This window comes from Haliotis rufescens, unplaced genomic scaffold (assembly GCF_023055435.1).
Source record: "Haliotis rufescens isolate VD_foot unplaced genomic scaffold, xgHalRufe1.0.p SCAF_8, whole genome shotgun sequence".
NCBI classification, from domain to species: domain Eukaryota; kingdom Metazoa; phylum Mollusca; class Gastropoda; order Lepetellida; family Haliotidae; genus Haliotis; species Haliotis rufescens.
The window spans coordinates 14,978,842-15,003,059 of record NW_025964372.1 but is presented as its reverse complement, the minus strand read 5'-3'; the positions used below and the strand labels follow the sequence as shown (position 1 = coordinate 15,003,059).

The following is a 24,218-nucleotide window of genomic DNA, read 5'->3' as shown; positions in this document are numbered from 1 at the left end:
TTTATGAGAAAAGTTCTGAAACATAAACGAATGGCCATAAAACAACCATTTCTAAATCTCTCCAGACATCAAACAGGCAAGCCACGCTCTACTAGACAGAATATTAACACGGCCTGTTACAGTTTCAATAAAAAGATAAGAACGAAGAGTTATTTTAGTGTTAATAACAATTTCTTTGCTTAGTTATTTCTTTTCCATATCAGGAGTTTTTATTTTCCGATTTATTGTGTTATGGCAATCTTTATTTCATCTTGATCAATTCCAATATTAACTCTGCCGGTTGAGAAAAAATGTCAACACGTTCAATGACTGTTTACAATATCTCTCATTCCGTCAAATTAAATATTTAATCAGTCAGTCAAACAACAAAGAAAATAGATTTCCCCGTAGGCTTCTCCGAAGACTATGACATTAAGAGTGAAGAACTTTAATTTGACTTCATCGCTTGTCCCATTTCCTCAGAAGTTACCTTAAAACAAAACCGAAGAAATACGGCTTCATTTCCCGAAGCGAAAGACGAATACATTATTGATAGCCGTGAGCGATTGAATTCCTCAGTCAATTGAAAAGGATACAAGCATTTTTTCTACGCGTTGTAATCCACGTTCTAGCAAAGAACTACATAGAACACAAGTAACTGCTAACTACACACTACCAACGTCATGATCATCGCACATTTACGCTGACCATGATAAAAATGTACATGTAAATTATGTGTAAAGGTTGTGTAAAAGGTTTAACGATGTGAGAACATTGAAAACAGCACTAAAACTCGTGTGAATGTTCGGATAAATAATTCGAAGGGGATTCTCATTTTATCCGAGAGACTGTATCATGTATGTGAACAAAACATCAATTCTCACCTGGTGAACGATTACTGCTAATTCAAATGTTTAAAGTCCGGATTTTAAGCATCACCGATGAAGCCGTGGTATGGATTAAAGGGAGATTATCAGCTCAGCCGTAAGGCAATACAGTTTTGCAACGTTATCAACCGCCTATAAAGCACGAATATCTCAGGCAAGAATATCTATTTATCTAAGTGCGCACGACCAGGCAGAACACGTGCATCGATATTTATTAGCGGTCGCGGACGATATATCTAGGTTTATGCTAAACATGACCTCAATCAAAGGCAAAGCTCTCATAACAATATCATAAAATATATATTGATATTGGAAGGAAATCCCGCGGGATGCAATCTTCAGCTGATCATGCATTTATAGGCTTAGCAACTGTATACTTAGTACATTTTTTCTTGGTTACGCAGCATCGTGATTCTGGTCGGCCAGCGCCGATAAAATGCTTGAATATGAACATGTCAGCGAAAGCCTCGTATTACACGGGAGGTAGAATGATAATATTGATTTGACACGTGTAACTAAAATTTCTTTCAGGCATGCAGCCATTTCAGATGCGCATTGGTGTATTAGGAAGGATTACATCGCGGTAAGCAATCTTGCGTTAAAAGGAACTTCGTGAACGAAAGATCGAATGCGGAATTTTATGCCCCGGTAAGCATTGTTGAATTTCTCAAGGAATTCATCAAATGTGAACGAGGCATATCTGTCAAAGACCTCATCCTAATTACCCCGGTCGAAGGAATAGGTTCAACCTGCAATGACTGTGTGGATCGAAGACGAGTCTTCAGTTTAGTGTGCATCGTGTAAAATTCAGATTTTCAAGATTTGATCTTCAGTGCATTAATCATTCATAGAAGTTGGGATATCAGACATTCATTATGATGGTCAGCTAGCCCCGAGATCTCGTTACTCCTGACGAGAGTTGTCTTGCCACACTGAGAACAATGAGAATGCGAAATGATTGACTTGGGAAAATTAATCGTACTTGGGAATATGGAAAGCGTATCGAATATTTCACATAACGGACATGTGATGGAACAGCTCGGGGCATTGTAAATATTTTGAAATTCCTTCGAGTGAAAGTGATGTGCCAATTTGATGCCAAGGAATAGTTTGGAACGCTCTCCCAAGCGCCGAAATGGGCATTTCGGTGTGGTCTTTAACTGTAATGGGGTGTTTTTCCTGATAGTGTCTGGGTTCAGTCAATACTGACTTACCAATGGATTTTCTCACGGAATAAAAGATTGCTTCGACTTGCGAAAATATCAGGAAAAAGCTAATTATCACGATTCTCAGAAGTTTTTGTGGATAAATGTAAAATGTACCGACTCGATAAAACCGATGTTACATTCATACTGAGATGTTTGCCTTGCAACAAATGGCAAGCGTCACGCTTAGCCCTATAAAAGCATATGATTTGAGCTGGAGCCAAGATTAGTCTGTAATAAAATCGCCTCTGAATGCGGGATTACGTTTTCGTACCAGCTTATATAGTTCGCTTATATGACAGCAGAGTTATGGAAAATTGACAAAAGTTTCTTGTACACACGCAATCGTTTCACAATGCCATCTCAACCTCGGGCAAGCTGATTCGCCAACCAACTTAGCGACTGTATAAACATCATCAGTGACTCATCAAATCAAAGCTGGACTGACCAGTCCACTGACCGGTACACTCCTCGTATCGATACAGTCCAAAACAAAGCCGCTGTATCGAATTATCGACTTTCATATCAAAGCTCTGAATACGGGACTTTTTCATTGCGGGTTCGCTATATATTCACGTGCAGTGCTACAACGAACGTCCAAACAATCGCACGCGGGCTCCGGGGCTAGAAATGCGATACACTCTCACTTGGAAAAACGGCAGCCGACAGAAGTCGACGTTCAGCTAATTGGAGGGGGTTTGATAAAGGCGCAGGGATCTAACACTGTGACGACACGGGGGATACCAGATCGCTTCGTCGACATCGACAACAGTTGCCACAATGGGCAGGCAGTGGATCTCGCTAAGTGTGTTGTTCATTGCGTGTACATTTCAACTGACTGACGTAGCAGGTGGGTGCTGTGCTTTTCGTGATCAATGTCGAGTGTGTGTACATTTCGCTCTTATTGCCATCAATCAAATACATGTAATGGCAAAAGTATTCTTTCTGAGGAGAAATACCGCTCCCATATTTCCTTCGTATGCATTATAGCATATACATTTATAGATATTTTGTTTATGATGAGAATTTTGAATTCGTTTATATAAAAAGGCATATTTGTTTCGTGTTTATTTGATGGATATGAAGATCTCTACATTTATTGGGATCGCAGACAACTTTATCATTCTAAATTAAGTTTGATCTTTTCTTCGCCAAACATACATATGTATTTATCACCCGTTGTAGAGTCAATATTTTAGATCTAAATCCAAATGATTGAAACATAGTGGCATGGGTGACATCGATTTGCTTTCATAAATAAACAATCCCAATAAGACATGAAGAACGATAGCACCTGTTAAACAGTTTGCCTTCGAGCGGTGAATTGGTGCACATCCTAGGAAATCTGGTTCAGTGGGTTTGATACACATTATTCCTCACAACGTTCAAAGGTGATGGCTGAAACTAAGCCAGGTAATATTGGAGCTCACCCAAGCGTCTTGTATACGTCATGCCAGGAAAGAAACATGTTCAGTGTAGCACCTTAACCTCGGTGAGGAGTTTAGGTAAGGATTTGAACCTCTTAACGAATTCCAGGTGAACTGTTTTTAGAATTATTTCAGTCTAAACACGATTTGCGTGAATCGTTACCTATGTAACATTTAACATGTAACTTGTAACATTTAACATGTAACTTGTAACATTTCAACCACCTGTGTCATTTATGTTTTAAAATGGCACTGAAGGGAATAGTGAAAGACGTGTGGTTATCGAACGGCGTGTGGTCCACATAATCTTATCCATCGTGATGAGGAGGGATGTCGGCTATTGCTGATGTAGATGCAGTCCTTGCTTGAGGGATATCGTGTGGCATGTTTCGTGTGCGTTATTCATCAGTACGTAATGAAAGTATTTTTACACACAGCGACGCATGCATGTATGTTGTGTGCGTTTAGTGGTGGGTCTGAACGTCATTAGAAGTATGCCCCGCTTGATATGCGTCCAATGTTACTGTTGCCTTCAGGTGATGCTGTTTGGGTTTCGTTATTACGTGTACAACACCATTAGAAATAATGATAATAATGGTAAGAATAATCATAATTATTGCAGAAACATGATGATGGCGACATAATGGTCAAAATATTTTTGTTGATAAAACATGGTTATTCTAATATAATGATACGCTGGTGATGATGATGATGATGATGATGATGGTGAGGATGAGGATGAGGATGGTGATGATGGGTATCACAGTGGACAAGTTGATTGTTCATGACAGCATCATTCCAGCCAACATATTGTTTTCACGCGCCCTTCATATGGAAGTTGATTGAGTGAGTGAGTTGGGTTTAACGCAGCTTTGAACAGTATTGCAGTTATATCACGGCGTGTCATCTTAATTTTGGAGGAAAGCCCGAAGTGATGCAGGTCTAAGACCTTTAACACTTTGGTAAAACCCACGAGCACGGTATGGTGCTGGCAAACCTAGATCATAATATAGGCGAATCGGGATTCGAACCCACGCAGAAGTTAAATATGAATCAAAATGATAACGGATTTATGTAATAAAATATGATTTGTATGAGATCAACGTTCAGTGTGATTATAGGGTTGTTCACAGCTATAATACACCAACCTACAATTTACAATCTCAGAAAATGCCCTCCCTCTCGGCTTTCAACTGTTGAAGAATTATCTGAACGCGAAGGGATCCATTTGTAACGGGAAGCATTTTGACTCCGCACCGGAAGCTTAAGGTCTCCAGCTGGAATGAGTCGCGTTTCGCTGTAATACGCTCGGTAAATCCCGATATGATTACGTGTCTCGTGAATAGATTCATAACGGGATTAAAACGAGACATTGAGAACGTTGAAATATTAGAACACACGTAACCACACAAGTCACAAAATCCCCTGACAATAGCATTTCCATGTAACGCACCATCATCCGTACGGCACACTGCTTTTGACATGCTTAATGGGGATTTTACATCGGGAATAGGAGAATTTATTAAAGCAGTGGAAAATTCCTGTGATATATGACGATATGAATTTCACAAAAGCATGCAGTGTGCCAGTGGAGTAGAATTATTGTTCTGCATCAAACATCACGACAAGCCGAAACTCAGGTGTCAATAATGACGACACCCAGTGTTCTATGTAAATGTGATATGAGATATACATATTCGCTATGACGTAATACTAAATTCTTTGGTAGCTGCGGTAACTATGGTAACTATGCTGATGCAACTGCTTATTTCGCTTCTATCAGTACTCACGTCGCTGCAAATACGACTATAACAAATACTGTCGTCACAGCCTCTAGTATTACCAATACTGTTATTGCTTTGATGGGGCGGTGGGGTAGCCTTGTGGTTAAAGCGTTCGCTCGTCACGCTGAAGACCCGGGTTCGATTCCCCACATGGGTAAAATGGGTGAAGCCTATTTCTGGTTTCCTCCGCCGTGATATGACTGTACTATTGCTAAAAGCGGCGTAAAACCATACTCACTCACTCACTCACTCACTATTGCTTTGATATGTACTACACATTTTACCGTTACAGCCTATAGCATTTTTCATAGCGATGTTACCTATACAAGTACTACATTTTCTGTTGTTGCTAATGATAACAGTAAACCGACGGGCTAAAGAAAGTATACACCCATTTTTAAGGGTGGCTAAAAATTAAAACGAACAAAAAATGGTTATTCGATGGTGATGTATTTGATACGGGTATCACAGTTATGTTTTTGACAGTTTTCGGCAACGGTTTTCACAGCGCTGATAATTTTTTTGGTCAATTTTCAAGTGTCTTGTTTTTCCCGGTAGCCTACAACAGATGCTGTTGCTGTTAGTACGAGTACTACAGATGCTGTTGCTGTTAGTACGAGTACTACAGATGCTGTTGCTATTGGTACGAGTACTACAGATGCTGTTGCTATTGGTACGAGTACTATAGATACTGTTGTTACCGTTACTGTGGAGCTTTTCTATAACTCGAAAGTGAGATCGGGGTCACCGCGTGTGACCTGATTGTTTGTTATCGTACATTGACGGCGTTGATTGTTACTCATGCTATCAACCACTGGTTCGTCTGATCCGGACACATTATCCAAGCAACTACCGTTTGATAGCCACGTGACACAAGTCACTACTTCACTCACTCACACTCCACTGCTGTTGTGTTTGGAGTGAGTGAGTTGTGTTTAACGCCGCTTTTAACATTATTCCAGTCACATCCCGGCGTGTCAGCTTAATGTGGGAGGAAAGCCCCAAGAGATGCAGGTCTTAGACGTTTTCCACTTCAGTGAAACCCAAGAGCACGGGATGGGTGCTGATAAACCTAGAAACATAATCGGGGCGAACCGGGATTCGAACCCACAATCATAGGTTTCTGGCATGCCGAAGGGACGCAACTCTGCACAGCGAATTGCGGCGCCTTAGACGACTGGGCCACCCGTGCCCCCTGATGTGTTTGGAAGAAGTCTGATGAATTTAGATGCAGCGTTAAGCAATATTTTTTCACTGATGTACTCCCCAAGTTAGATCCTCGTGCAACTAATGTCGATTTACTAATACTACGACATTTGCGTTATCGTTCATGTGGTTAACAAACGTCGACCGCCTTCATGGTCAGATTGACAGAGTGTCCGAGCGGAAAGTCGGTGGTTCGATCTCATGCCCCGTCATACCAAGAGACGTTAAAAGATGGTACTTATTGTTACCCTGTCTGGCGCTCGGCATTGAGGGGACAAAAGCAACGACTGGTCGGCACGGAGTCCGTGTACTGTGTCGGAATGGGGTATCCATGATTAACTGTGGCTGGTATCTCAGTGAGGCAGTTCTGTAAAACCAGCATCCGGACTAGTACAAGCAGCTCCCTCTCAACCAACACACAATACATACGTATATATATATACACGTATACATACGTACACGCCGCACTATACGTGCATAAACCTCACCTCACCAACAACCTTCGGGTTTTTCGACGTTCAGCTAGAACAATTTTCGGTTGTTACGAAGTCCGGATAGAGCAGTTTTAAGGTTATTACGAAGTTCGAATGGAACGTTTTTTTGGTTATTACTAAGTACGAATAGAACAATTTCCGGATAGATGTTCGGATAGAACAGTTTTCGGTTTTATTTACGAGGTTCGGATAGAACAATTTTCGGTTTTGAAGACGTTCGGATAGAACAATTTTCGTTTTTTACGACATTCGCATGGAACAAGTTTCGTTATTTACGACATTCGCATGGAACAAGTTTCGGATATTACGAAGTTCCAACGAGATTGTTATATTTCGGATTTGACTGTGCATCTATTTCTTCAATAGCAACGACTGCCTCTCCACCTACTACAACATGTACAACTACTGTGCTACATTGACAGTACCGACGACAACCCTCATCACTAGACCCATGTCATTAGCGTCGAGGGGGTCTTATTCAGCAAATTAATGTCGTACACACGTGTAGTATGACCCGTTCTGACCCACGTGAACCAACTAGATCATCCTGACTTGACAAGCAGTTGTCAGCTGCATTTATCAGTAGGGTAAAAATTCCCAACACAATTGTTCCCAGATCTGTCCGGCACTCAACAGATCTCTCAGAGGGACGTTTCCCAACCTCGAGAGTTCGCGATGCATCTGTTCCGTGCAGTCGTCTTAGTCTGATAAAGTGGACAGATTTTCTTCGCCAAGTGGGAATGCTTTTAGAACTCTAGAAAATCTATTTTGATATCTTTATTCACGAAGATTGCGTGACGAGTGGAGGTTATTCTCCTAAGATATGTAACACTGCTGTCTTCACTGACAGATAAAGTAAGGATGTCGTCTCACAATAGACGATGTTGTACGGTAATAGGCTGGAGATTTTTGTGATTAGCGGAGTATGCCGTGAAGTGTCTTCCAGCCAAAGTCGCAGTGGGAACATGCGCATCATGGCTATTTCGGGACTGGCTGAGTATGACGAGTTCCAGATGACATACAATGTCATACGTTTGATTGATGAGGTACACTGGCGATAACAAGTTGTCTGTGTTACACTGCGCTTGGCGGCAATTGTTGTTGTGGACATGTTGTTAATGATGATGGTGGTTGTGACAATATTTGTAGTTATTATTATGATGATGATGGTGGTTGTGACAATATTTGTAGTTATTATTATGATGATGATGGTGGTTGTGACAATATTTGTAGTTATTATTATGATGATGATGGAGGTTGTGAAAACAGGGGTATGGTGATGATGATGATGGTGATGGTGGTTGTGACAATATTTATAGTTATGATGATGGTGATGATGATGATGGTTGTGATAAAAGGGTATGATGATGATGGTGGTTGTGATAAAAGGAGTATGGTGATGATGATGGGGACGATGGAGTTGGTGGTGAAGACGACGACGATGATGATGTGACGATGATGATGATGGTGTTGATGATGGGGACGATGACGATGATGGTGATGATAGGGACGATGATGGTGATGGTGTTGATGGGGACGATGATGATGATGGTCTTGATGATAGTGACGATGATGATGGTGTTGATGATGATAGTGACGACGACGATGATAATGGTGACGTTGATGAGGGTGTTGTTGATGATGGTGAACATGAATGGTTGTGATGACGAGGCTGACCATGGTGTTGTTGATGATGCTGATGATGCTGATGGCGATGTTGATGTGGCTGCTGCTGATTCCCCTACCTTAAAATAAATCTGCAACGGTCTAACTTACCTTCAGTCACACCCTAACGGAAACATACTGTTTTATTAAATACTGTTTCATCGATAGTCATCAACCCCCAAAATAAGTTCTTTTCGACAGTAATTTTTACCTGTAATATTTATATCATTTTTATGTTTTGCACCAAGAACCGTTCTGATAAAAAATTAAATTAATGAGCCATTCGGATTTAAGAACTTGTTCCACGGAATTATTGGATTTGATGAAATCTCATCAAACACATCAACTTCACAATGACAATTTCCACGTGAACAGGTGCAATGAGGTGAAATACATGCGTTTAAGGTTCGGATCGATGGAACTGTCATAACCCTCGATGTCAACGTGACTTGTAATTGACATGAAATTGACATGAAATTCACATCGCGTTGACAAGGCCAGACCGTTAGTCATACGTGGATCGACAGAAAGGTTATATGAACATCAACAGCAAAACAATCTCGTTTTGACAATTAATTGAAATGATACGCGAGCACGGAATTGCAAATTGTCTGTGTTTGAAGTGAAATCTAATCAGCTGATATTTGTATGTTGCTATTAATTTTTGTTGTACATTTAATACGTCAAGCCGTTATGGTATTGCTGTAGGAATGTATACAGACTTTCAAAATGTCAAAGAATTATGATGACAAATCGATCACAAGTTGCAGAACGAAATATTTTTATGATCTTTATTTAGTTTTATCCCAAATATACTGTTCAGCCATTGCTAAGAAAATGAGCACAGGTATGGTTCTGATAAACCAAGAATCATTTTCAGGGCGAATATGGGATTCGAACCTGTTGTTGCTGGATTCTGGTACGCCTGTAAAGCAGAACAGCGAATTTCGGGCCTTAGTCGACTGGGTCACCCGTGCCCGCGTATCTTTTTAATGTCACATATATGATGGGTGATCAGTCGGTGAGTGGGTTTTGTTTTACTCCACAGTGAACAGCAGTCTAGCAACATCATGGCGTTGTCTCCTGTGTAGTGTTGTATGATGGGTGATGTTTAATACTTCAAGGTGTTGAATGTTCTTTAAAATAGAGTCTTCCTTTCTCTGTTGTTTGACCGGTGTAGATCCGGGGTAGACTAGGTCTTCAGCAACCCATGCTTTTCCCCCGTGTAGATCCGGTTAGAATAGGTCTTCAGCAACCCATGTTTGTCCCCCGTGTAGATCCGGTTAGAGTAGGTCTTCAGCAACCCATGCTTGTCCCCCGTGTAGATCCGGGATAGACTAGGTCTTCAGCAACCCATGCTTGTCCCCCGTGTAGATCCGGTTAGAGTAGGTCTTCAGCAACCCATGTTTGTCCCCCGTGTAGATCCGGGATAGACTAGGTCTTCAGCAACCCATGTTTGTCCCCCGTGTAGATCCGGTTAGACTAGGTCTTCAGCAACCCATGCTTGTCCCCCGTGTAGATCCGGGATAGACTAGGTCTTCAGCAACCCATGTTTGTCCCCCGTGTAGATCCGGTTAGAGTAGGTCTTCAGCAACCCATGCTTGTCCCCCGTGTAGATCCGGGATAGACTAGGTCTTCAGCAACCCATGCTTGTCCCCCGTGTAGATCCGGTTAGAGTAGGTCTTCAGCAACCCATGCTTGTCCCCCGTGTAGATCCGGGATAGACTAGGTCTTCAGCAACCCATGCTTGTCCCCCGTGTAGATCCGGTTAGACTAGGTCTTCAGCAACCCATGTTTGTCCCCCGTGTAGATCCGGTTAGAGTAGGTCTTCAGCAACCCATGCTTGTCCCCCGTGTAGATCCGGGATAGACTAGGTCTTCAGCAACCCATGTTTGTCCCCCGTGTAGATCCGGTTAGAGTAGGTCTTCAGCAACCCATGCTTGTCCCCCGTGTAGATCCGGGATAGACTAGGTCTTCAGCAACCCATGCTTGTCCCCCGTGTAGATCCGGTTAGAGTAGGTCTTCAGCAACCCATGTTTGTCCCCCGTGTAGATCCGGTTAGAGTAGGTCTTCAGCAACCCATGCTTGTCCCCCGTGTAGATCCGGTTAGAGTAGGTCTTCAGCAACCCATGTTTGTCCCCCGTGTAGATCCGGTTAGAGTAGGTCTTCAGCAACCCATGCTTGTCCCCCGTGTAGATCCGGTTAGAGTAGGTCTTCAGCAACCCATGCTTGTCCCCCGTGTAGATCCGGGGTAGACTAGGTCTTCAGCAACCCATGTTTGTCCCCCGTGTAGATCCGGTTAGACTAGGTCTTCAGCAACCCATGCTTGTCCCCCGTGTAGATCCGGGGTAGACTAGGTCTTCAGCAACCCATGCTTGTCCCCCGTGTAGATCCGGGGTAGACTAGGTCTTCAGCAACCCATACTTGTCCCCCGTGTAGATCCGGGGTAGACTAGGTCTTCAGCAACCCATGTTTGTCCCCCGTGTAGATCCGGTTAGACTAGGTCTTCAGCAACCCATGCTTGTCCCCCGTGTAGATCCGGGGTAGACTAGGTCTTCAGCAACCCATGCTTGTCCCCCGTGTAGATCCGGGGTAGACTAGGTCTTCAGCAACCCATGCTTGTCCCCCGTGTAGATCCGGGGTAGACTAGGTCTTCAGCAACCCATGCTTGTCCCCCGTGTAGATCCGGGGTAGACTAGGTCTTCAGCAACCCATGTTTGTCCCCCGTGTAGATCCGGTTAGAGTAGGTCTTCAGCAACCCATGCTTGTTAACAGAGGTGACTATGCTTGTCGTAAAGATGCGACTAACGGGATCGGGTGGTCAGGCTCGCTGACTTGGTTGATTAATGTCATCGTATCCCAAATGAGTCGATCGATACTTATGATGTCAATCACTGGATTGTCTTATCCAGACTCGATCATTTACGGACCGAAGTCCTATAGCTGGAACATTGCTGAAGGCGGAGTTAAAGAACAAACAACAAACTTGCGTAGTGTTGAACGATGTGTGATATTTAATACTGCGTGCATGGTGTTGAATGATGCGTGGCGTAGTCTACTGCATTATGTTGAATGATGCGTTGTGTCAACTGAGTGGTGTTTAATGCTGCGTGGTGTAGTCTACTGCACTGTGTTGAATGATGCGTGGTGTAGTCTGCTGCATTATGCTGAATGATGCGTAGTGTCTACTGTAAGGTTTTGAATGATGAGTGGTGTAGTCTACTATGTGGTTGAATCATGCGTGATGTCTTTTGCGCGGTGTTGAATTCTACGGGCTGTTGTTTGCAGCGTGATCTTGAATCAATGTAGATGTTGGATTTACAATATAATGTTTGGCGCCTAAGTGAGTGCTGCGTAAAGATGCTAAATGTCAAATGCTGGGGAAACTCGAAGTTGCTTGTGATGTGTGGCTGCATGCTGAAACTCGTTTACATCGCACACAACTCTTGGGAAATTGATACTATCAGTTGCCTGCGCGCCCTCTGACGCTAAGCGTGTAAAGCGTGTTATTGGCACGTGCAGCACGAGCATTCAATCTCCTATCTACGTGACGCACGGGCTGCACGCGGGATGTGAAGCATTCCTTGCTATCTCTGGTGTCTCAAATGCAGAATAGACAATCGCTCAATATTTTTTTGATGATCATTTCTAGCTCATAACGGAATCCTGATTCTACAAACGTTACACGGGGACCCAATTCTTTTGGACGTACGGAATGTGCAATATACAAATTGAAATTGAACAAACAATGAATGAAAAAGCGTTCGTGTTTTTTTATGAAATACTTCACAAATCTCCCAAAAAGGACAATTCTCCACGACCAGGGCAAATCTAGACGGCAGGTCTAGACGTTGTAATTGGTACTTAACCGAGGCCGTTATAAACTGGAATATTGCTGAATACGGGGTAAAACAACACATGAATATTATTTCAGTGTAGTTAATCGCGCACTGTCCGACTGATACATCTTATAATTTGATTTTTTTTAATAATAACGTGAATCAAACCTGTTGCCCTATTTAATCCTAATAAATGATAATATATACTTATACGTATTGTTTCGAGGTGATTTCCAAACTGAAACGCGAAGGTTAACCCCGACATCAGTACGTACATATCTAAATTGTGAAATCGGTAAATGACTTTAGAGATCAATGAATAATCAATGAATTTGAAACGCAGTTTTAGGTTTACAGCAGGAAAAACAATGTTTGTTTGTTTGTTATTTAACGCCGTACCAGGCAATATTCCAGCTGTAAATAATCGCGTCTGTACTAGACAATCCAGTGATTGACATCATGAGCATCGATCCTCGCAATTGGGATACGATGACATGCATTAAACAAGTCAGCGAGCCTGACCACCCGATCCCGTTAGTCGCCTCTAATGACGAACATTGTCGCCTTTTACGGCAAACATTGGTTGCTGAAGGGGGGCACGGGTGGCCCAGTCGTCTAAGGCGCCGCGATTCGCTGTGCAGTGTTGCGTCCCCTGGACACGCCAGAAACCTATGATTGTTGGTTCGAATCCCGGTTCACCCCGATTATGTTTCTAGGTTTGTCAGCACCATACCCGTGCTCGTGGGTTTCACCGAAGTAGTAAACGTCTAAGACCTGCATCACTTCGGCTTATTCTCCCACAGTAAGCTGACACGCCGTGATATAACTGGAATAATGTTAAAAGCGGCGTTAAACCTAACTCACTCACTCACAATGGGTTGCTGAAGACCTATAGATAACACACAGAAAGAGGCCTGGAATCGCCCACTTGCCGCTCTTATATATGCACGTACAGCCAGCCTTCTAGAAACTATTCCATCCCGAAACTTCTCGAACGGTCAAGCCTGTCATGTTTGTAAACAACCAGCGGTTTGATAACTCTAAGTTACTCACTGTCGCTGACCGCTAACACATATGTGAAGTGACGCCACAGGTGACAATATTGAGCTGGACCGAAAATTCAAGTAGACGACATGGCACGTTGTCCGTCGCCCGTGGATAAAATTTAAAAAATAAAACTGTTAAAGAAGCTTCTTTTAAAAACCGCAAGGCCTAAGACTTAAAAAATAATGATGAAATGCAGGACTAAAATACTTTACTTGGCAATTAAATAAATGTTTTAGTGTCCACTTCATAGAAACCGATGGCTCAGAGAACTGATATTTTGGTTAATTCTGTGGACCACAAATGGTTTTATCGTGCCATTTAGATAAAGATCAAGCTGAAACTTTGTGTGACAAAATACATATTATAAACACTATAATCTGTACTTCGTTGACGATCTTTTGAAAAATTCTCAGAAACTGCTTGCAGTGACACTTTACATGAATGTCAGTTACCATGACAATGAAATGCTCTAACAATGGTACCATGCTCCCCTGACACACCAAACAAAGCCAGTTAACAGCTGGCCACACTCTCTTTCCTGATGCTTAAAGACTTCACTGCAGATCACCTTCTTGTCACTTTGCACCGTTTGAGCAACAGTGCCTTAACGCTATTTTTACAGATTAGTCAACTGTAAAGATTGTTGATTGAAACTAGTCAACTTGGGAGTAGTAAGAACAAGAACACACACATATAATTCCCCATGCTCCCCACAGGGCTATCCCATTACGTACTGAGAGTGGCGCTACGTGCTTCACTCCAGAGCATCTCATTTGAAATGGTTTCTATTTGGAGGTCATTCTGAGAAATCTATATATAGACTCCCTGCCAGTAGCCGTGCTGGGTTTGCTCTTTTGTTTGATGATCGATATCTGTACACATCACAGGTTGTCGTAAATTTGAATATCAAATGTAGAAAACGAAAGTAAATACATCTGACCTTGTGTCGTTGAAGCGTACTTGTATACGTGTGAAAAGGTATTAACAATCTAACCTTGAAAGAAATACTGATCTTTTGTAACCTACTTTTTGAGAGTCGGCAGATTTTTTTTCACAGATTCTCTCATCCGTTTTCAGATCAAACTTTAACCAGATTTAACCAGCTCCGATGTAACCATCGGTCATCCATCTATGTACTGTTATTTACAGTATTTTCTTTGTTATTTAGTGCATGTTAAACTTAAAGACACCTTTATGCTCTCGAAAACCTTGGATACAAGGTGCTCTTAGATCTTACGATTACTCTTTACATTGTGGGGCATGGGTGGCCCAGTCGTCTAAGGCGCCGCGATTCGCTGTGCAGATTTGCGTCCCTTGGGCACGCCAGAAAACTATGATTGTGGATTCGAATTCCGGTTCGCCCCGATTATGTTTCTAGGTTTGTCAGCACCATACCCGTACTCGTGGGTTTCACCGTAGTGGTAAACATCTAAGACCTGCATCACTTCTGGCTTTCCTCCCACAGTAAGCTGACACGCCGTGATATAACTGGAATTATGTAAAAAAACCGACGTTGAACCCAACTCACTCCTTCACTTTTTATTGTGTACACCCGGTGCTCTTAGCTCCAACAATTACTTTGTAACATTGTGTACGCCCGGTGCTCTTAGCTCCAACAATTACTTTGTAACATTGTGGACACCCGGTGCTCTTAGCTCCGATAATTACTTTGTAACATTATGTACGCTCGGTGCTCTTAGCTCCAAATTACTTTGTAGCATTGTGTACGTCCGGTGCTCTTAGCTCCAACAATTATTTTGTAAAATTGTGTACGCCCGGTGCTCTTAGCTCCAACAATTACTTTGTAACATTGTGTACGCCCGGTGCTCTTAGTTCCAACAATTACTTTGTAACATTGTGTACATCCGGTGCTCTTAGCTCCAAATTACTTTGTAACATTGTGTACACCCGATGCTCTTAGTTCCAACAATTACTTTGTTACATTGTGTACACCCGGTGCTCTTAATTCAAACAATTACTTTGTAACATTGTGTACACCCGATGCTCTTAGCTCCAAATTACTTTGTAACATTTTGTACACCCGATGCTCTTAGCCCCAACAATTACTTTGTAACATTGTGTACGCCCGGTGCTCTTAGTTCCAACAATTACTTTGTAACATTGTGTACACCTGGTGCTCTTAGTTCCAACAATTACTTTGTAACATTGTGTACGCCCGGTGCTCTTAGCTCCAACAATTACTTTGTTACATTGTGTACGCCCGGTGCTCTTAGCTCCAACAATTACTTTGTAACATTGTGTACGCCCGGTGCTCTCAGCTCCAACAATTACTTTGTAACATTGTGTACGCCCGGCGCTCTCAGCTCCAACAATTACTTTGTAACATTGTGTACGCCCGGTGCTCTCAGCTCCAACAATTACTTTGTAACATTGTGTACGCCCGGTGCTATTAGCTCCAACAATTACTTTGTAACATTGTGTACGCCCACTGCTCTTAGCTCCAACAATTACTTTGTAACATTGTGTACGCCCGGTGCTCTTAGCTCCAACAATTACTTTGTTACATTGTGTACGCCCGGCGCTCTCAGCTCCAGCAATTACTTTGTAACATTGTGTACGCCCGGTGCTCTCAGCTCCAACAATTACTTTGTAACATTGTGTACGCCCGGTGCTATTAGCTCCAACAATTACTTTGTAACATTGTGTACACCCACTGCTCTTAGCTCCAACAATTACTTTGTAACATTGTGTACGCCCGGTGCTCTTAGCTCCAGCAATTACTTTGTAACATTGTGTACGCCCGGTGCTCTTAGCTCCAACAATTACTTTGTAACATTGTGTACGCCCGGTGCTCTTAGCTCCAACAATTACTTTGTTACATTGTGGATCCCGCAATTACTTACTGGTCCTCTTAGACCCCGCACGCGCATGCTTTTGTTTTGTTTGTTTGTTGTTTAGCAGTATTAATGCTATATGACGCCGGTCTGTAAATTGACCTTTCAATCATTTACTCCTCGTATCATAAGGACCTCAGACACGGGGCTTTGATATCATGTTCTGTAGCATTATGCTCTCGACAATCATTGACACATTGCGTCGACTCGGGATGATCCGGGGTGGAATAGGTCTTCAACATCCCATGCTTGTCATAAAAGGCGACTATGCTTGTCGTAAGAGGCAACTAACGGGATCGGGTGGTCAGGCTCGCTGACTTGGTTTGATGCATGTCATCGTACCCCGATTGCGAAGATCGATGCTCATGATATCAACCACTGAATTGTCACTCACTCGATTATTTACAGACCAGCGTTATAGATGGAATATTGCTGAGTGCGGCGTTAAACAAACACAAAACAACCACATGTTATGTCATGTGTTCTTTCATGCTCTTGGGGACCGCGGAGACCTAGAACTCCTAGCAGCGCCAGATCCGTGTATGGAGTTATAAACACTTAATCGCTGTTTAGACCAAGAACGGAATACATGATGTATAATCATCTCGTGTGATCTTGTAACCCCCTCCATAAACTGGCCTGTGTTATATTGCTTAGAGGGCCTCGGGGGTAGGATGATCAACTCAGGTGTCGGCGTTTTTTTTCAATTCATGGAAGCTGCCAACTTCATACAGGAAAACGCCATATTTTCCATCCCAATCGATCCCTTGACTATTGCCGCTCGTCATATACACTATGTAACTTTTGATAGGGACCCTGGTGTACTCCGCGCAGTGTTCGGTGTATCAGTGTAACTCACTCACGCATACACATACAACGCAAATGTGCGTGGAGCGTTATCATCTAATGGAAAGTGTCATCGATGCAATAAGCCAATCCTATACACTTGCTATCACCATCTGGTCAATATATGTCCCGTGAAGATCCGGGTTAGAATAGCTCTTCGGCAACCCATGCTTGTCCCCCGTGAAGATCCGGGTTAGAACAGCTCTTCGGCAACCCATGCTTGTCCCCCGTGAAGATCCGGGTTAGAATAGCTCTTCGGCAACCCATGCTTGTCCCCCGTGTAGATCCGATTAGAATAGCTTTTCGGCAACCCATGCTTGTCGTGAGACGCGACTAACGGGATCGGGTGGCCAGGCTCGCTGACTTGGTTAGTGTTCGTCATCGTAGTGTTCGTTCGATGCTCATGATGTCAGTCACTGGATTGTCTGGTCCCGACTCAATTATCTACAGACCGCCGTCATATAGCTGGAATATTGCTGACAAACAAACAAACAAACAAATAAACAAACACTAGTATAGTACTTTTGAAGTTACTTCAGCTGGTGAAGTTACGTATTCAACATCGACTTAAAATTTTAAGAATGATATTATTAATAGATTTTTACCCCGTGTGTTTCTTCGTCGTAATGATCATTAAGCGTACATATATGCATGAGGCTCGCCAATGGTTCGTGTCATAAACTATTTATTTTTTATATATGATATATGGCATTTACAGTAAAGAAGCACACTCGGCTAATAATCTTTACTTTCGTTAATGTTTAATAACGCTGAAAGTGCGTAAGTTCCGTGACAAAATTGAAATCTATTCATGTGACAATATGTCACATACGTCTCCAGTGAGTGAGTACGCGGGTGGGTTGGGTTCAACACCGCTCCGAACAGTTACATTAAACTACGTTTATAACGACACTCTTATAACAAACTGCCCGATATAACGAACTCATTTTTTTTAGTCCCGGCTATTTGTTGTAGATTTCCTGTATATACGCTTAAAACTAACCACGGTTATTAGGAACTAAAGTTTGTGGTCCTTTTGAGTTCGTTATAACCGTAGTTTACTGTATATCACGGCATGTCAGCTATATATGTGGGCAAAGCGCGAAGTGATGCAGGCCTCAGACGCTTACCACTTCGGTGAAACCCACGAGCACGGTTATGGTGCTGACAAATCTTGAAATATACTTGGGGCGGATCGGGATTCGAACCTACGGTCATAGGTTTCTGGCGTGTCCAAGGGACGCAACTCAGCGCAGCGAATTGAAGGGCCACCCCTGTCCCCGTCTCCACTTAGGGAACCCTTTCAAACTCTGAGTAATATACCCGTCTATCATAGCACAGCAGCTATTTATACAACAATAATCCTTCAGTTCAGGCCGCTGTTGCAGCGCCTCACCGTCAACGTGTGATTGCGCACCTGACTTTGGAATGAAAACCTATCCCCAAGACAACCAGACGCAGAATAAATGTGTTCAATTGGTTGTTTTTGAAATATATCATTAGGCGAGGCTTACGATTTCATAATGCACTTTCGAAATCAATTAACAGTGTTTTTTTTCGTTAATGAATTATTTTGTGTACGCGGGGCATAGTAACAACTGTCTTCATGATCACCATGTGATATATTGATGTCAGTGAAATGAGTTTACGTGATGGAGGCTGAATGATGCCAACATTGTTAATCCAGGCGCAGTCATTTCGCAGATGACAGATTGCTTCGGCTGAGAAAACAAATGATTATTTGTCCGTGTTGAGACACACATGTTTCTGTTTAAAATGCCTATGTAATTATTTTGAGAGTTACTTACGAGATATTTGGAATTACAACTTATCTGCCCTGAGAGAATTAAGTGAGCGAGCATTCGAGAGGAGCTTTCAACATCAATTCACGAGGGATAGATAATCGGTAACTCCGAGCTGCGAGTAGGTAATCCTTTATATTACCCATAGTCTTTTGTTCTGAGACAAATGTAGAGAAATGTGAGATTCCTGATCTCATAATGAGAGATCAGCTCAGTTGCTCTATTGCTGGAAAGTCACGTAATTCATTTGTGACGTCGGTTGTGTCGTTATTAATGGATGACGTTGTATTAAATTATTTGCACCAATGCGTTCATATGCAGCCACGTTGCCATAGGCCTTTTCGAAAACAATTAAAACATTGGAACGAGACCCGTTGTGTGGATATTCATCTGCCAAACCAGTGCCCCTTAAGACAGCTTTTTCGCTTTGTGTTTGTTTGTTGTGCACTCAGCAATAGTCCAGTTATACGGCAGCGGCCTGTAAATAATCGAGTCTAGACCGGACAATCCAGTGATTGATATTGTGAGCAACGATTCACGTTTTGAGAGTACGGTGGCGCACAATCAACCAAGTCATCGAGCCTGACTACCCGATCCTTAAAGACGCCTCAACACAGGTTTCTTGGGTGCAGTTCGAGTCAAAGTCAAACCCACCCATAACGTTTCGGTGAATGTGAAGACTCCCCAGCACTGCAGCCTTCTGCATTACCCAGACTGTCAGAAGGGCTGTATTCCGGGTAGCTAACCCGAGTACTCAGTCAACAGATTGGGAGGTACCAAACCTAAGGGTACAATGGGGAGTCGGACAACTTGGTACTTGGGATGCAAGCGTGACATTTCGAAAGCGAGGCCTGCATATTTGCCATGCCTTTCCCGAATCTTGTCAATCACGTTAGTGTCAAAAGGGACAGAAAATTCAATAATATAAATAAATTTTATTAGATTTATCAAAAAGGACAAGATCAGGTTGTTTGTCTGGATACGCCTGAAGCTATATACTGACCTATTCCAAAGAATTTTTTGTTTATCATTTTCCATGACGCCCTCTACATATTCCGAGTCGTACCATTATTATTATTATGATGATGATTACGATTATGTTCAGATTAAAATTAAAAAATGCATCTCTTTATTACTATTATTATTATTATTATTATAACAACGCACCCCCCTGATGATCGAGGTTCCAGTGAACCATGCCAATGTGTATTGCGCTAACTACGCATAATGATGAAGTATAAGTGTGTTCACGCACACGCTTTGATTCGAAATTGTGCACATAGCTGAACGGCTCAGACGTTCTTGTGTTGTACCTTGACGGCACCGACTACAAGAATCACACGGAATGGCTCAGCGAGGAATTCGTAGAGATTCGTTTCATAACGGTTGACAAGGCTTTGAAATTTGAGCCAGATAGGGCTACATCGCCGACAATACATTTTCATTAGCCTGCATTATTCCGTCTAACGGTAACCGCGTGTCACTGCCGACCCCATTGCACCACGTCGGCGCGTATTACATGACAGCCTTTGACAGCATCTGTCATCGTGGGCCTGTAATTGACACGGGTCTCTCGTCAGCCACGTGTCTATGTCCCTGCTATCGATTAGGTTTAGGGCCTATGTATGCCAATCAAGTCCATTCACAACCTTCGCATTCGTCGCACGGGGATCACGTGCGTGTGGTGCTACTATAGACTTGTTAATTGCAAATCCGCTGACAGGTTCATCAGTGGTTACACGCAGACACGCATTTCAAGGTGATTAGCGAAAAAACAGATGGTGAGACCAAATCCAGTTGGCAATGAAATTAGGCGTACAGTGTCACAAAGTGCGTATCAAGTGCACCTGTCGAGATCTGTTGCATCAGAATAGGTTCTCAAATTAACACATGTACGAGTGGGTTCGAATCCCAACGCCGCGTTCTGCACTTGTAAAGCGACATGAATGCACGCGTGCGTGTGTGTGTGGCTGCCAGTTTTATAGTGCTAGCCCACAGAGATTCCATGCCGCGGTTTAACATGGCAACCCGACTCATATGGACTCCGAGCCGATCAGTCCTTGTTGGGGCGGTCGGGTAGCCCAGTGCTTAAAGCGTTCGCTCGTCACGCCGAAGACCCCGGTTCGATTCCCGACATGGGTACAATTACTGGCGTCCCCCGTCGTGATATTGTTGGAATATTGTTAAATGCGGCGTAAAATCAAACTCACTCATTCACTCACTCAGTCCTTGTTTTAGACCCCTAATGCCGAGCGACAAGCAGGGAATCACCCACTACTATCTATTAACGTCTTTAGTAAGACACAGCCTGGCATCGAACTCCGACATTCCATTCTTTGGGCAGACACTATATCCACTAGGCCAGGGAGACGGTCGCGATGTAACTGACAAAATCAATCAATAGCAATGTCAATAGAATTTCGCATACATGTCGACTGATGGCACTGAAGATGAACGTGATAAGAGAGTTCGCCACCTATTATATCGCACAGATGTAGGATTTTAATATACGTAGTTTATACAACAAGACTTAACAGACGGATTTATCAAATTTACAAAGGCATATTACATATGTATTCCCGAATTAACGATATAAGGCACAAATAGAATTCATAGTGACAAACCACATGCCTGTAATTAACTGTCTATAATATTTTCATTCAACACATCCGGTAAACATGTTATTATTTATCCTATGTGGTTCTAATATTATGTATAACTTCTCAATATGCTTATTTTCCACATGTCTGTATTGATAAATGTGAAATCGGTTCCTGCAGTTAGTGCACATTAACACAAATTCTCCCATTTGCTAGGGATGTATTAAAGAGCTGTTGGATTTCCGTGCAAGATAAATACATTAACAGGCCATCATCAGTGCAGGGGTTTCGGAAATTGAAGCCATGGGTTTTGGGAGGAAGATATTGCGTTCTCTTTGAGAAATAATTCCCTTTAAAGAATCCAATTGTTTTTCTTCGATTCCGGAACACCCACGAAGTAAACACGTTGCTTGGCAACCCTGAATGTTTGTCGCGACAAGGACACTTCCTCATAAGAAGCTGCAGAGCGTGCCCCATAGTGTCATGTTTGCGACGAGAGAGTGCATTAAAGGAAGGCATCGAGTGATACCCAAAGGCTGGAAGTCCAAAATATCACGTGACCCAAATACGTCCCTTTATGCAAACGACATCAGTATTATAACAACTAGTTAGGACTCACGTGAAGAAAAAAGGGGGATTAAGCGGCGCTTTGAATGAGCGGTCTATTTCTACCCTTTATGGGTACGTGGCATGTCACATCACTGGCTGTGTAGTGAAGGAATGGAATAAGGCGACTGAGAATTATGTGTGGACGCCAAACTACTGTACTACTCCTACAGCTACTACTGCTACAGCTTCTCCCACCACTGTACCTACTACCACTACTACTACTACTGCTACAGCATCTACTATATTACATGCCTGCCACTACAACATTGCATTTCTGCTGAATTTGAAGTATGACGATCGTAAAATGTTTTTCGCATTTTAACAACGGCGATGATACATGACACATCTATAGCTACTACGTCTTTAACCACCACTACTACTACTACTACTACTACTACTACTACTACTACTGGTGGTATTAGTCACTCTTGCAACTACCACTAAAGCTACGATTACGTCTACTACAGCTACGACTACCACTTCTACTACTGCTGCTGCTACTACTACTTCCGTCACAAGAGGCGACTAACGGGATCGGGTGGTCAAGCTTGCTGAATTGGTTGATGCATGTCATCGTATCCAAATTGCTTGGGTAGATGCTTATGATATCAATCACTGGATTGTCTGGTCGAGACTCAATTATTTACAGACTGGCGTTTTATAGCTTGAATATTGATGAGTGCGGCGTTAAACAACAAACTACTACAGCTGCTGCTGCTACTGCTACTACTTCTGTTACTACACCTGCATCTGCTACTACTACTAATACTACTACAGCTGCTACTGCTACTTCTATTATTATCACTGCAACAACTCCTACTACAGCTTCTACTGGTTGGTTGATTGTTGTTTAACGCCGCACTCAGCAATGTTCCAGCTATATGACGGCGGTTTGTAAATAATCGAATCTGGATCAGACAATCCGGTGATTGATATCATGAGCATCGATCCACACAAACAGCTTCTACTACTACTATTAGAACAACTACTACTCACAATCTTAACATCACCGTTCATAATCATACATTGCATTTATGCTGAATTTGTATGACGATCGTAAAACGTGTTTCGCATTTAAACAAGCATGCTGACGACGATGAGTGAACTATCTGCCTTGATGTTGATTCAACATTCAACACCTTTTTCGGGGTGTACACAGGGCCAGGGGCTCGTCTCACAGACACCATTTGACTCCTCACTGATTTCAGTTCAGACAAATCCGTCTGACAGCATGTTGATAACGCGAGCACATTTACCTGACGTGCATACAATGTAAAACCGGTCTAGTCCTAATTTGATGACTGTGTTCAGTCTAGTGTTGTTTGAATAGGCGATCGCATTCTTCCTATGAAACCGCTTCATGATTACTTTTAAAAGTGTGAACAAACCCATCGACCACGAAATATTGAGATTTATGATTTTATGAAAAGAAATCAAATATCATACGCGTCATTTATGAAATAAAGCCATAGCCCAGTGAATTAGATTGTACATTGACCGCGAACGCATTACTCACGGAGACAGACGCGTTGCTTGGAAGCAGAAAAAAAGAGCGACCGGTTGAGTTACTCACCGGCTTTTAACGTACTTCCTGTAAACCTGACAAATTATTGAAATGGGTCCATCAATATATTTCTCGGGCTGAATTTTGGTGGGTATGAATGGCTCTCGACATTGAATATGACAAAGGGGTCTACACATGCGAGAGGTTTTTTCTTCGAAACGTGCGTGTATGTATTGATTTTCTTCCGTTTACACAGAGACGAGATAGAATAAGGCAGTGCGTTTGTTGGAATGGTTTAGAGGGCTGGGATGACATCATGTTTAGCTCTATACGAGCAGTCATGATTAGTGATTGGGAATACCATCTTGAATCCGGGATCTTTTGCCTCATGCGTGTAGGTAGGTCCTTGTTGGCGGTACTGCAGTTGACGGTGAGGATTTGTTGAATAGCCAAGGTTATTTCGATCCAT

The 24,218-nt window shown here is 42.6% G+C and overlaps 1 protein-coding gene across 2 annotated transcripts in view; it reads left to right on the top strand.

The window, feature by feature from the left end:
* The first annotated feature begins 1,427 nt into the window (after positions 1-1,427).
* LOC124149067 (protein lev-9-like) overlaps positions 1,428-24,218 on the top strand; it is a 77,208-nt gene continuing 54,417 nt past the window's right edge. For both annotated transcript variants that reach the window (XM_046520429.2, XM_046520428.2), the window contains exon 1: positions 1,428-2,921. In XM_046520429.2, the coding sequence (XP_046376385.1) occupies positions 2,852-2,921 (70 nt within the window). In that variant the 5' untranslated portion in view covers positions 1,428-2,851. The remainder of the gene's footprint in view (positions 2,922-24,218) is intronic.